The 12,163-nt window shown below is 32.3% G+C and overlaps 1 protein-coding gene across 3 annotated transcripts in view; it reads left to right on the plus strand.

Annotated features, from left to right (window-relative positions):
- The window catches only part of LOC150082242 (protein Obscurin-like), an 865,351-nt gene that overhangs the window by 613,062 nt on the left and 240,126 nt on the right, over positions 1–12,163 (plus strand). For all 3 annotated transcript variants that reach the window (XM_090379203.1, XM_090379204.1, XM_090379205.1), the window contains 2 exons: positions 4,538–4,609; positions 9,729–9,893. In XM_090379203.1, the coding sequence (XP_090235329.1) occupies positions 4,538–4,609; positions 9,729–9,893 (237 nt within the window). The remainder of the gene's footprint in view (positions 1–4,537; positions 4,610–9,728; positions 9,894–12,163) is intronic.

The following is a 12,163-nucleotide window of genomic DNA, read 5'->3' on the forward strand; positions in this document are numbered from 1 at the left end:
GCTAAAATAAACATTATCTGAGCAACTTTTTTTTTTATTATTATTATTTTTTTTAAATAAGACAAATGCTGGTTGTGTGCACACTTCCATATGAGGAATTTTTAAATTTTATGAAAGTGTTTTAGGTAATGCTTTTCCACTAAATTAATCAATTTGGAAGAGGTATGCTTCATGAACAAAAAATAATGTTTACCATATTGGTCAAAACCATTACTATAATAGATAGAAGAATTTGTAAATTGAAAATTTATCAACACTAAAACTAAAATAGTTCATTTTAAAAAATATAATTTCTTCTTGAATTCTATTCAAAGTGAACTAAACTTGAATTTATTTTATTTATCTTTTTTTTATTATTTATAATATACATTCAGTTAAATGTGTAGGAACCCATTTGCATCCATAATAGCAATAATTTGCCTTGGTATTGTAATGGCTACTTCCTGCTACATGAAGAGAAGAGGCATAAGTTCTGCCATTCAAGTCATTGACTAAACTGATTTTTCTCCTTTGAATAGAGTCAAAGATTTTTTGAATAGTTTAGCATCTTTGAGATGTGAGAACAATATTCCATGGTATGATATAGATAGATTTCAGATTTGTGTAGAGTTAATAGCTGTTCAGAAGTAAAATAACACCAGAATCAAAGTATGCAGAGGAAGGTGTAGTTGTGCAAATTAATGTTAGAAATGCATGAAAGATATTACCTCTCATATATTTCTAACATTTAAGTTAAGATTATTCCAAGTATAAAAATCTGCTCTTGTCTAAAAACTTTATAGAAGATAAGCATGCCTAAAGCAATTTGTTTTTATTATGGATAAGACAGGATTTAATTTTAAAAAGAACGATGGTAATTAAATTATCTGCATCCCATTAGAAAATAAGCTAGAGGTCAGTGTTCAAAAAAGCAGGTGGTGGATATTCAAGTAACTTAAATTTTTCTATACAGAAGGAATAAAGGTTAACGAAGTTATTTTAGCCCCTGCCAGTGGAAAGTGATCTTGAAACTGGCATTTAAGATTTATTGATGGTTTGTTTAGCACGAAGTTTTTCAAATCGTGACATGTGTTATGTATTATTTTAATCAATAAAACTATCCAGACACTAAAAAAAAAAAAATTGATAATGATGGGATTTACACTGGCCTTATTAATCATACAGAATATTTCAGATAGTGTAACAGTTGAGAGTGACACAGGCCAAATTTACACATAGGATCTGCGTTAGCGATTATTGATCTCATGCATAATGCAACAAGATAGTATTAGAGTTATATTACGTTCTTAGCGTTTTTTCACCAACCTTTCATGGAGTAAAATAAAATTAAAATAAAATAAAACAAAACAAATCTTGATAACTATATTTACAATAACCTGTATTTACAAAATTAATATACGTATTACAATATTAAAAGTATTAAAACACAAGATTAAAATATACTAAGTTAAAAGCGATAAAATCCCGTAGCTTTCAAAGGTTCCAGCCTTCTTCTTCAGCAGTACTCTCTATTATTCAGTACACCTTTAAATATCAGCAGGGTAATGGTAGGCATCACATGTTTCCATTCTCACGTGTTCCGCTCTCTTGCATTGTGGAACCGGAAGTGGCTCGAACGGAAGTCGTACGGAACCGTTCATCCTTTTTTAGGATAATAGTCTCTAAAAGGGGGTGAATCCGTACACCCCTATCCCTATTAATGTTGGTTGTAGAGCTGATCCGCAAACTCTCGAGCCACTTACGGTCCCAGAACCTATGCGCCCGATCGGTGATAGTGGCATCGTCTGGGGAGATCTGGTGCTGCTTCTCCCAAAAATGTTCGGCCACGGCGGACTTGTCATATTCCGCATTTCTTATTGCTTTTTTGTGTTCCCCCAGACGATCTTTGAGACGACGTTTTGTCTCCCCTACATAACATTCCCCACAATCCGGGCATCTAATATTATATACGACCCCACTAGCATCCTCTTTTTGAATGGGGTCCTTAACTTGAGACACAACTGTGCGCAGTCTTCGTCCCGGAAGCTGCACACAGCGTGTCTGATATTTTCTTAATACTCTAGTTATATAATCCGTCAAGCCCGGATAATAGGGAATGTATGCAGTAGATACTGGTATAAAAGATTCATCTCTCCTCTGATTTTCATTAATAAATTTATCTATAATCCTCTGGGGGTAACCACATTTAGTAAGATCCGCCGTGACACGTTCATACTCTGCTTTCCTATCATCGGAGTTACTGCAATGTGATTTCGCTCTATTAATTAGCGTTCTTATCACACTGTTCCTATGATGGCTGGTCAGGGCTGAATTATAATGCGTATATTGCCCTTTACACATCGTTTTTCTAAAGACTTTTGTCTTTAACTGCTGGTCTTCCCTACAGACCAACACATCCAGGAACGGCAGAACTCCTCCATCTTCAACTTCCGATGTAAATTGTATGAATTGGGAGAAGCCATTTAAGATATTCAACACATGATCTTCACTCCCCTTCCGAACAAATGTAAACGTATCATCCACATACCTTTTCCAGGGGCGCATAGGGAGAACACTAGCATTAATTCTGGTCTCGAGCTCCTCCATAGCTAGATTTGCTATAATTGCGCTAATGGGGGAGCCCATAGCTGTACCATTAACCTGCTTATATAGGTTCTGGGACCGTAAGTGGCTCGAGAGTTTGCGGATCAGCTCTACAACCAACATTAATAGGGATAGGGGTGTACGGATTCACCCCCTTTTAGAGACTATTATCCTAAAAAAGGATGAACGGTTCCGTACGACTTCCGTTCGAGCCACTTCCGGTTCCACAATGCAAGAGAGCGGAACACGTGAGAATGGAAACATGTGATGCCTACCATTACCCTGCTGATATTTAAAGGTGTACTGAATAATAGAGAGTACTGCTGAAGAAGAAGGCTGGAGCCTTTGAAAGCTACGGGATTTTATCGCTTTTAACTTAGTATATTTTAATGCATTTTAATCTTGTGTTTTAATACTTTTAATATTGTAATACGTATATTAATTTTGTAAATACAGGTTATTGTAAATATAGTTATCAAGATTTGTTTTGTTTTATTTTATTTTAATTTTATTTTACTCCATGAAAGGTTGGTGAAAAAACGCTAAGAACGTAATATGAATATACCCAACCTCAGAGGCCTATTTGAGTAGTATTAGAGTTGACGGTTTCCCATTGATGATTGGCTGATAACATCTATAATCTCAAAAAAGGAAACATAAAACTGGAGTAAATTTTGAAATGCAGGCTTTAAGAACAACTTGTGAAATGCTGTCTTCAAAAACCAAAGGTGACACTGAGTTGATCGTATTTGGTATGGTAGGTTTTATAAAAAAATAATCACACTTTATTCTGTTGCCAGAATGAACTATCTAGAAGTCCTAATCCAATGAGATCATAGTCTGTAAACTTTTGGAGACAAGGTCATATAACTGAAACATTTTGAAACCTGGATTTGTTTTTCATTAGTAGGCGTAAAACTATCCCTATTAACAGTGTATTTTGTACACTGTTTACATGAATTTATATACAACTGGAGAAAAAAAGCCAAAGGTAGCAAGCACTGAGTTGAGTGTATTTGGTATGGTAAGATAATGTTTTATAAAAAAGAATCACACTTTAAATATAGACTAGAAATTCTTTGTAGCCAGAGTGAACTATATGAAAGTCCTAATATAATGTGATCATAGACTAGAAATTTTTGAAGACAGGATCATATAACTAAAAATTTTAAAACCTGTGCCTGGATTTGCTCTTTATTAGTAGGAATAGGTAGGAAGAAAGAAAGAAGAAGCTTTATTTTGTCCACTGTTTACATGATTTATGTATACACTAAAAAAAAAAAAAAAAAAAAAAAAAAAAGGGCAAATCACAAAAATAAGGGTGCCTCCGTAGCCAGGTGGGCAGGAGCAGCAGTGCATAGCGCACGCTTCTTGATTAGACCAGTGTTCGAGCCCGTGACCACCAAATATGAAGAATGCGGAAAGGTCAGGGAATGATCAGAGCAATATGGCCTTAGTTGCTAATGCTCCTAAAAAAACCAAATAACAATAACACAAAAATAAACAAAATAAAATAAAAATAAATATCCAAAGCAAAGTTAAACAGTGGGTATCAAAAAAGGTCAGAAACAGCTATAAGCCATTCCTGCTGCTGGCCAGAGGAATGGCTTATAGCTTATAGCTCTTATTCTACAGATGTGCACTGCTTCTTATTCTAGGCTTCCTTGAACTCTGCAGTAATGTCGAAGATAGTTGGTAATTTTAAGTATAACCTTTAAAATTTTTAAGAAATTTCACAAATTTCTAATAGTGATTTTTATAATATTTTTGTCTTTTTTTTAATATGATCATATTTACAGTCTAAAAAAAAAAGAATAGGTAGTTCATATTATAAAGATAATTAAACACTTAATGCTAAGTGAGAATTTATGCACTTAAATTCACTTTCTTACAGAAATAAGGACCTTTGAACAAATTGTAACTTAATCCTTGATTTAATTTTTTTCTAACATAGCAATTGAGGATAAATATCCCAGAAGACCAGTTGGTGACCAGTATATTGATTATGACAAATTTAAAAAAACAGGTATGTTTTGTACATTTCTGTTTGAAAATATTTTCATCCATATGTTTGCTTTGATTTACAATAAAAAGAATATGATGATAATTAATTATATAACTATGAATCATTTAAATTAAAAAGCAGTTTAATGGTGATCATCAATTTAATCAGTTTATAGTGTAAATAATGCAAACATTGATTTTTTGCATTTTTCTAATCATGACTTGAAATGAATTTTTTATATCACATATTATTTCCATCTAGAATTAACTCTTCATTAAAACATTCATATGCCATGATAATTTAGTTTATTGACCAGCATCATGTCAGAAAACCTCTGCTGGTCTCTTGGTCACATGCACAACTAATCAGTTTATTGTGATCAAAAAACCAACAGAGATTTTGTAATGCCATTTTTTTTAATAAAGGTAATTATGATGTACTCTGTATTTTAATTAGCAGTTGTTTACATTGTTTGAACATTGCTGTATTATTTTAATTCTCAGTCACTGTTTTGGGACTAAAACATACCAATAAAAAATTCTAATGGGTCTCTTTTTTTTTTTTTTTTTTTTCTTAGTTGTTGGTGCATCGGTGGCCATAATGCACCTCCCAAAGTTTTTGCATTTTTACTCTGATCCAAGTTCGAGGCAGGATTCAAACCCACGACCTTTGATTTGTCAGGCAGGCACTTTACCCACCTGGCTAGCCCGGTCAGCCAATAGGTCTCATGAACAGCTTATTGTCTCCTTCACCTTTTCCACTAAAAAAAATTATTACTGCAAATCAAGGGAGCATTCCAGAATCTAAGGAGTACAAGGCTTCAACCCATTATGCTATTAAACCATGTTATATAATCATGTTTTATAACTAGACTACATCTGTACAGTAAATTCTATATTTGAATTTATTATTCTGTCACCTGACTAAGTACTCTTATGTCATTTTTTGACAGAAACTTGAGGAATATCCAAAAAGTTTTGTATATTTGTTCCTGATAATTTGGAGGCACTATCTTTAGTTTGCAAAATATAAAATTTTCTTTCTAATTAATAAAAATTGGTTGAGTGAATATCTTATACATTTGTATGCCTCATTGCCTGAAAAAACAGCTAAGATTTCTCTCTCTCTCTGCACATATCGAGTAAAGAGATAATGACTGCTACTTTTATTATGTGATGATTTATGAAAAAAACATTGCACTGAACTTAATGGTGAATAACAAAATTTCAGTTTAATTGGTTATAACAAATACAAAAAAAATTTCTTAAATAATAAATTTCTTATAGAAGGGGCAAGACATGTTAACAACTTTCAATCATATGAGTATGCTCCTGTCATGCTGTTTGTATGTGACATTAGAATTTAAAAGAAAAAAGTGCATGTTTTAAGTTATGATTATGTAAAGCAGCATTTGTTAACCTTTCTAATAACACATCCTGACTAAACTTCAAGATACATATAAAATATTTTAAACAACCTTAAAATTTTATTGGGATCATCTCAAATTCCTTCATAAGGATTCCTTTGTATAGGAAGGCAACTAACTGCTTTGTAATGATTTAAACTTCAGTGTAATTTTGACATTCTATGCTTGTTTTATATTCATATACTGACCTGGAGGAAGTTTATATACTGATTAGGATACATCTGTTTGGATTTAATTAGGAATTACTAAAAAAAATCAAATTAATCTTCCTAAGATTAATTTCATTCTGTTAGCAATGAATGATAATCTGGTATCACTGAAATGCTAACTGAGGACAGGGACAGAGTCCTACTTAGGCTATTTTATCTTGCATGTTGCAGTTGTTTCATGATTTTTTTTTTCTTATTCAGCAGAATTAATAAAAGTTTTGTTTAATTGAAAATAAGATCTAAAATGTATAAAGCATTTTTAAAATTTTTAAATTTTCATTTAAAAAAATTATAAACTATATTTAATTACAATCCATTAATAAAAGATCAAGCATTCTTTTACTCAAAGCAGAACGTTAAAAAAAAAAAAACACACTCTTCAGAAATAAAAAAGATATTGAGATCTGTCAGCCTCCAAACCACTTTGTTGTTACATGTCTAAAAATATATATAAATTCATACACCGACCATTGAATAAAATTTAATATGACAACAACAAAAAATTTTATATTATTTATATATAAAATTTTTTATATATAAAATATAAATTTTATATATAAAATTTTATTCAATGGTCGGTGTATGAATTTATATATATTTTTAGACATGAGTTTTCCCGACCTCAGAGGCCTCTTTCAGGATTTTGTTGTTACAGTTTGTAGTGCCATTGCTGTTGGGTAAAAAGCATACCCTACCCCTTAATTTTATTTTTTCTGTACACATTGTATATTCAAATTTAGTTAGTATGAATCAGAGCTGTAATACTCAGTATGTTCTACGTTGATAATAATATTAGTAAATTAATAAGAGGAGTTTACCTCAATATAGTATGTAGAACACTTCCGTATGATACCCTCCAGAAATTAAAACGAAAAAACAAAAAAAAAAAAAAAACACAACTTACCGGTACATTAAAGTAAAATATAAATAATTAAATAATCAATTTAACACAATTCAAAATCAATTTAAAACAGTTAAAATTCAAATTAACGCAATTAAAAGAATCTAACGAAAATATTCAAAACGATCGTTTTGAATATTTTCGTTAGATTCTTTTAATTATTATTCAAAACGAAATATAAGAAATATTCAAAATGATCGTTTTGAATATTTCTTATATTAACACAATTAAAAGAATCTAACGAAAATATTCAAAACAATCATTTTGAATATTTTCGTTAGATTCTTTTAATTATTATTCAAAACGAAATATAAGAAATATTCAAAACGATCGTTTTGAATATTTTCGTTAGATTCTTTTAATTGTGTTAATTTGAATTTTAATTGTTTTAAATTGATTTTGAATTGTGTTAAATTGATTATTTAATTATTTATATTTTACTTTAATGTACCGGTAAGTTGTCGTTTTTTTCGTTTTTTTTTTTTTTCGTTTTTTCCGTTTTAATTTCTGGAGGGTATCATACGGAAGTGTTCTACATACTATATTGAGGTAAACTCCTCTTATTAATTTACTAATTCAAATTTAGTATATCTATACCATACTTCTGATAATTCTATTATGTTAGTGTTAGTTGAGTTAAACGGTATGTCCAACTCATCAAATTTGTTAACTGTATTGCACATGTTTGTATAATTTGCATTAGTATACAAACGTGCAATTCTACCTTTCATGTTCTTTCTAAACCTAACACATACTACATAGTTGCTTATGGCAGTGCCTTCCCTAGGAATTTTACAGTTGGATATTCAGTTAATTCTAGCACTCTCTTCAGCTGTTTGAAAATTCTCTGTTAGTCTTGCAGCCAGTTCCTACTCTTGAAGTGGTCAAAGACCAAAATTTTTTGGTCTTTGTATTCCTCACCCTTAGGTAGCTGTTTTCTGAAATAGTTACCAATCTTACCTTGATATTCTTCATAATCTCAAAAGACATAGCTCATACTGCATGGTAGAAGAGATGGAGAGAGAGAGAGGTTGGAGCTTTACATTGGAAGAAAATAGTTTTGACCACTTCAGGTCTTACTTAAGCAAAGTAGTGGTATTGCATTGCATGACGAGAATCATATACCACCTAGTATTGCCTAATGTTACATAGATTCTACCATTCCTCTGTCTGTTTTGATATCACACCTTGATCCCTGCTTAAATTGGTTTACACCTATTTGATCACTTCCAGTATACTAGGAATTGGCACAGTTCCATACGTATTTATTACTAGTATTAGTATTAGCCATATGGTGCAAGGAAGTCCTTGCACCATATGGCTAATACACAGTATTTCAAGCATGGTCTGACAATTTCACAATTGCCTTATGCAGTGATATTATGGCCTACCTATCTCTACAAAAAAAAATTTGATTATTCATTGATAAGACACCATGGGTCCTCCTTGCTGCCTGTTTATAATTCTCAGAGAATTTCATTTCCCACCATATAATAACTCAAATCTTTTTCTTCCTCTACAGTTTCAAGTTCAACCCCTCTACCAAGAGTATGAATTATTTTTGGGTTGCTATTCCCCAAGTTGAAAACCTTGAATTTTTCTCCATTAAAAGGTAGCTTTTCACTTTTCTGACCATCTTTGAAGTCTAAGTCACCCTGAGGAAGCTGTGCTTTGCACTGATCATTAACTACTCTATTGAACATGATATCATCTGCAAATCTTTACATCACTCCCTCAATCCTTTTGTTGATGTCATTTAAGAAAATCAAAAACAAAAGTGGTCCCAGTACCAATCCTTGAGGAACCTCACTCCTTACATTAGCCCAATCTGAAGAATAACCATTAATCACAACTCTCTGCTTCCTGCCCTGCAACCATCCAACAATCCATCTAAGAATTTTCCATGTTTCAGCTAATACAGTAACCTCTTATGCAGGACTGAGTTAAATGCCTTGCTAAAATCCAAGTTATTAGATGATGCCCAAAATCTTAGCATCAGTAATTATCTATTTTCTTTATCTTTTGATTTTTGAAAGCATTGGTGGCTTAGCAGATAACTTTGCCTGTCAAATAAGAAGGTCTCAGTTTGAATACCATGAGTCACAAGAAATGTTTTCCGTGATGCTTAGTTAATAGACCTCAAGCAGAAATAATAGAATTAAATTCACCAGGAAATTCATTTTTCAACCTCAAACTGACTTTTAAGATTAGCACACAGTTTATGCATATTTCATGTTGATACATCAATGCCTGAATTATATTTTCTCTAATCAAAATATCCAAACAAACCAGCTTTGTTTTTGTTATCTCATAATACTTATATTAGATATTGATTTTTCTTGAAACTTTCGTAGTCTGCATCAGCTTTATGATATTACTATTAGTATTGGCAATATTATGCAAGGGAGCAAGCTGATATAGCATGAGACTTATACAACATATATTTTCCTGCTAATCATTTATAATCAGCATAGCCCCACCTTTTAAAATTTATATCAGTATCTTTCTACAAGTAGAAGTGTGATATGTATGTTTTATTTAATTTTTAACTTTATTTGATTGCTTTATACCACTATCATGATGTTTAAATCTTTTCTGTTTTAGGTGCTCCAGTACCTTTGCCATCAAAACCACGTATTGTTCGCATGGATGATCACTTCCTTACTCTTGCTTGGAAGCCTTTAGTTCCATCTTTACACAGAGTGCCAGTTACTTATCAGATAGAAATGGCTACACATCCAGATGGTGACTGGACACTGTATAAACAAGGTATTTTTATATTTTTATTTAAACGAAATACTATCATTGTTTTATTTTATAATTAAAAAGTGTGCCATTCATTTTGCTTAGATTTCTACTTGTGCTATAACGTATCCCCTTAAAAATAACCTAAGGTATCTCTTTCATTATATTTAGAATAAAAACAGCCATAGCATTAGGATTATCTAATGAATTGAAAAAAGATTAGCTAATGTGAATTTAACTAAAGCCTTTAAAATATATTATTTTATTCAGTCGAGAATATTTATTGCATTTATGTATTACAAGAAAAGTTTAGAATTTGTATTTCTAAGAAAAAGTTTAGAATTAGTATTAGCAGTGGAAAATGATGCAAAAAAGAAAGCTTACAGCATCAGCCAAAAAAAAAAAAAAAAAGCACCTCCCATTTCACCTATTCATTTGCTCAAATAGTTTGTCTAGTTCTTCCTTGAATTTAAGCTATCAACTTCCACAGCAACAGATGGAAGTTTGTTCCAGCAATAAACCACTTGCTGGCTAAAGGCAAACTTCCACATATCTATTCTGCAACCTTCCTTCCTTCCTCAGTTTGAATTTGTGTCCTCTCATGTGGGGTCTGGCTAAGAGAAAGCATCCCATCAGCATTGAGCTTGCTCAATCACATTCAAAGCCTTAAACATCTCAGTCAGATCAATTCACAGGTGCTTAGTCTCCAGATGCTGCAATTTGCAGAAGTAAAGCCTTTCTTGGTAAGAACACCCCTTCGTTCTGCTCACCAATCTTCTTGCCCTTCTCGTTCCAGCAGCTCCACATCCTTCCTAAAATGAGCCCTCCAGACTTGTATGCAGTACTCAAGATGTGGCTTGACATTTGCTTTTTAAAATGGGATAATCATCTCCTTATCCCTGTTAGCAAACATCCTGTATATCATTGACAAAACCCCATGAACTGTCTTGGCAGCCTGTCTGCATTGCTCAGAGAATTTTATATCTGACTGCACAATTTTCCCCAGATATTTTTCATTTTCCACTACCCTGAGTAGTAAAAAAGTACTACACAGTTGTTATGTTACTCTGGGGCTACTGCTACCCATGTGCTATGTAGTATTTGCACTTGTCATTGATAAACTTCAATTACTCTTTCTCAACCCATCTTCCTAACTTTTCTAGATCCTGTTGCAGTAGCATACTGTCATTAACCACCCTGCCAACCTTTGTATCATCTGCAGACTTGGACATTAAGCCTGATATGCCTTCGTCAATATCATTGATAAATATAGAAAACAACAATGGGCCCAATATTGAACCCTGGGGGGACTCCACTAATAACATTAGTCCACAAAGAGCACTAACATTATTAGTGGAGTCTAAGGTTCAGTGTTGGACCCATTGTTTTTGACTCAATCATATAGAATAAGGGATAAGCTGAAGTTTTCAATGTGCCCCTGCCAACAGTGAAATTTTTTCTCTGGTTTTTAATATATTTATTACTAAATACTGTTAACCTTTAGTTCAAAGGCAGTGTTCCATTCCACAGTTGGCTTAAACTCCTTTTAACATTCACACCTGCCTATGTTCATGCTTTCCATGTGGAACTTAACAAACATGTTATTTATTGGATGTACAGTAGCTGCCTTATAAAATTACTTCAATTTAGACTGAATTCTTTTTTTTAGTTGTTAATTCTTTGGTTAGTCTTTACAGCCTGGTAACCCTTCCGATTGATGTTGCAAATAGCATTGATTGACATGCCTAGCCAGCTATGGTTAGTCTTAGGGTGTTTATCCCTCCTTGCCATTGTTTTAAAATTGGAAAATGACTTCCCGATTTAAAAACAGCAGCAAGGGGGCAGATAAATACCCTAACTAAGACTAACCATAGCGGGCTAGGCATGTCAATCAATCCTTGCAATGATCAGTTGGAAGGGGTACTAGATTGTAAAGCCTTACCAATTCTTTTTCTAATAATATAATATTTAAGTTTAAAATGAACATTTCTCTCCATGTAAATATTGGTAAAAAATTGTTTATTGATTCTAAATAATAACTATAAAAGCAGCCCAATAATTGAAAAATTTGCAGCACGCTCTACATTTTTAACCTGCTTTGGGATTTATTTTCAAGTCTAAGAGAACCAAAGAGAAAGATATTTTAATTTGATCATGCAAGTAATAGAGAAAAATTTTAAGAGATAATTTTGAAATAAACCTGGCTAATCACTGATATAAATATGATGTATAAACAAAAAAAAAATTCCTACCTAGAAAGTTCAGGAAACACTTCTTTCCACTCGGTAGCTTAA

This window comes from Mastigoproctus giganteus, chromosome 8 (genome assembly GCF_048544385.1).
Source record: "Mastigoproctus giganteus isolate SK-2022 chromosome 8, ASM4854438v1, whole genome shotgun sequence".
In the NCBI taxonomy this organism is placed as follows: domain Eukaryota; kingdom Metazoa; phylum Arthropoda; class Arachnida; order Uropygi; family Thelyphonidae; genus Mastigoproctus; species Mastigoproctus giganteus.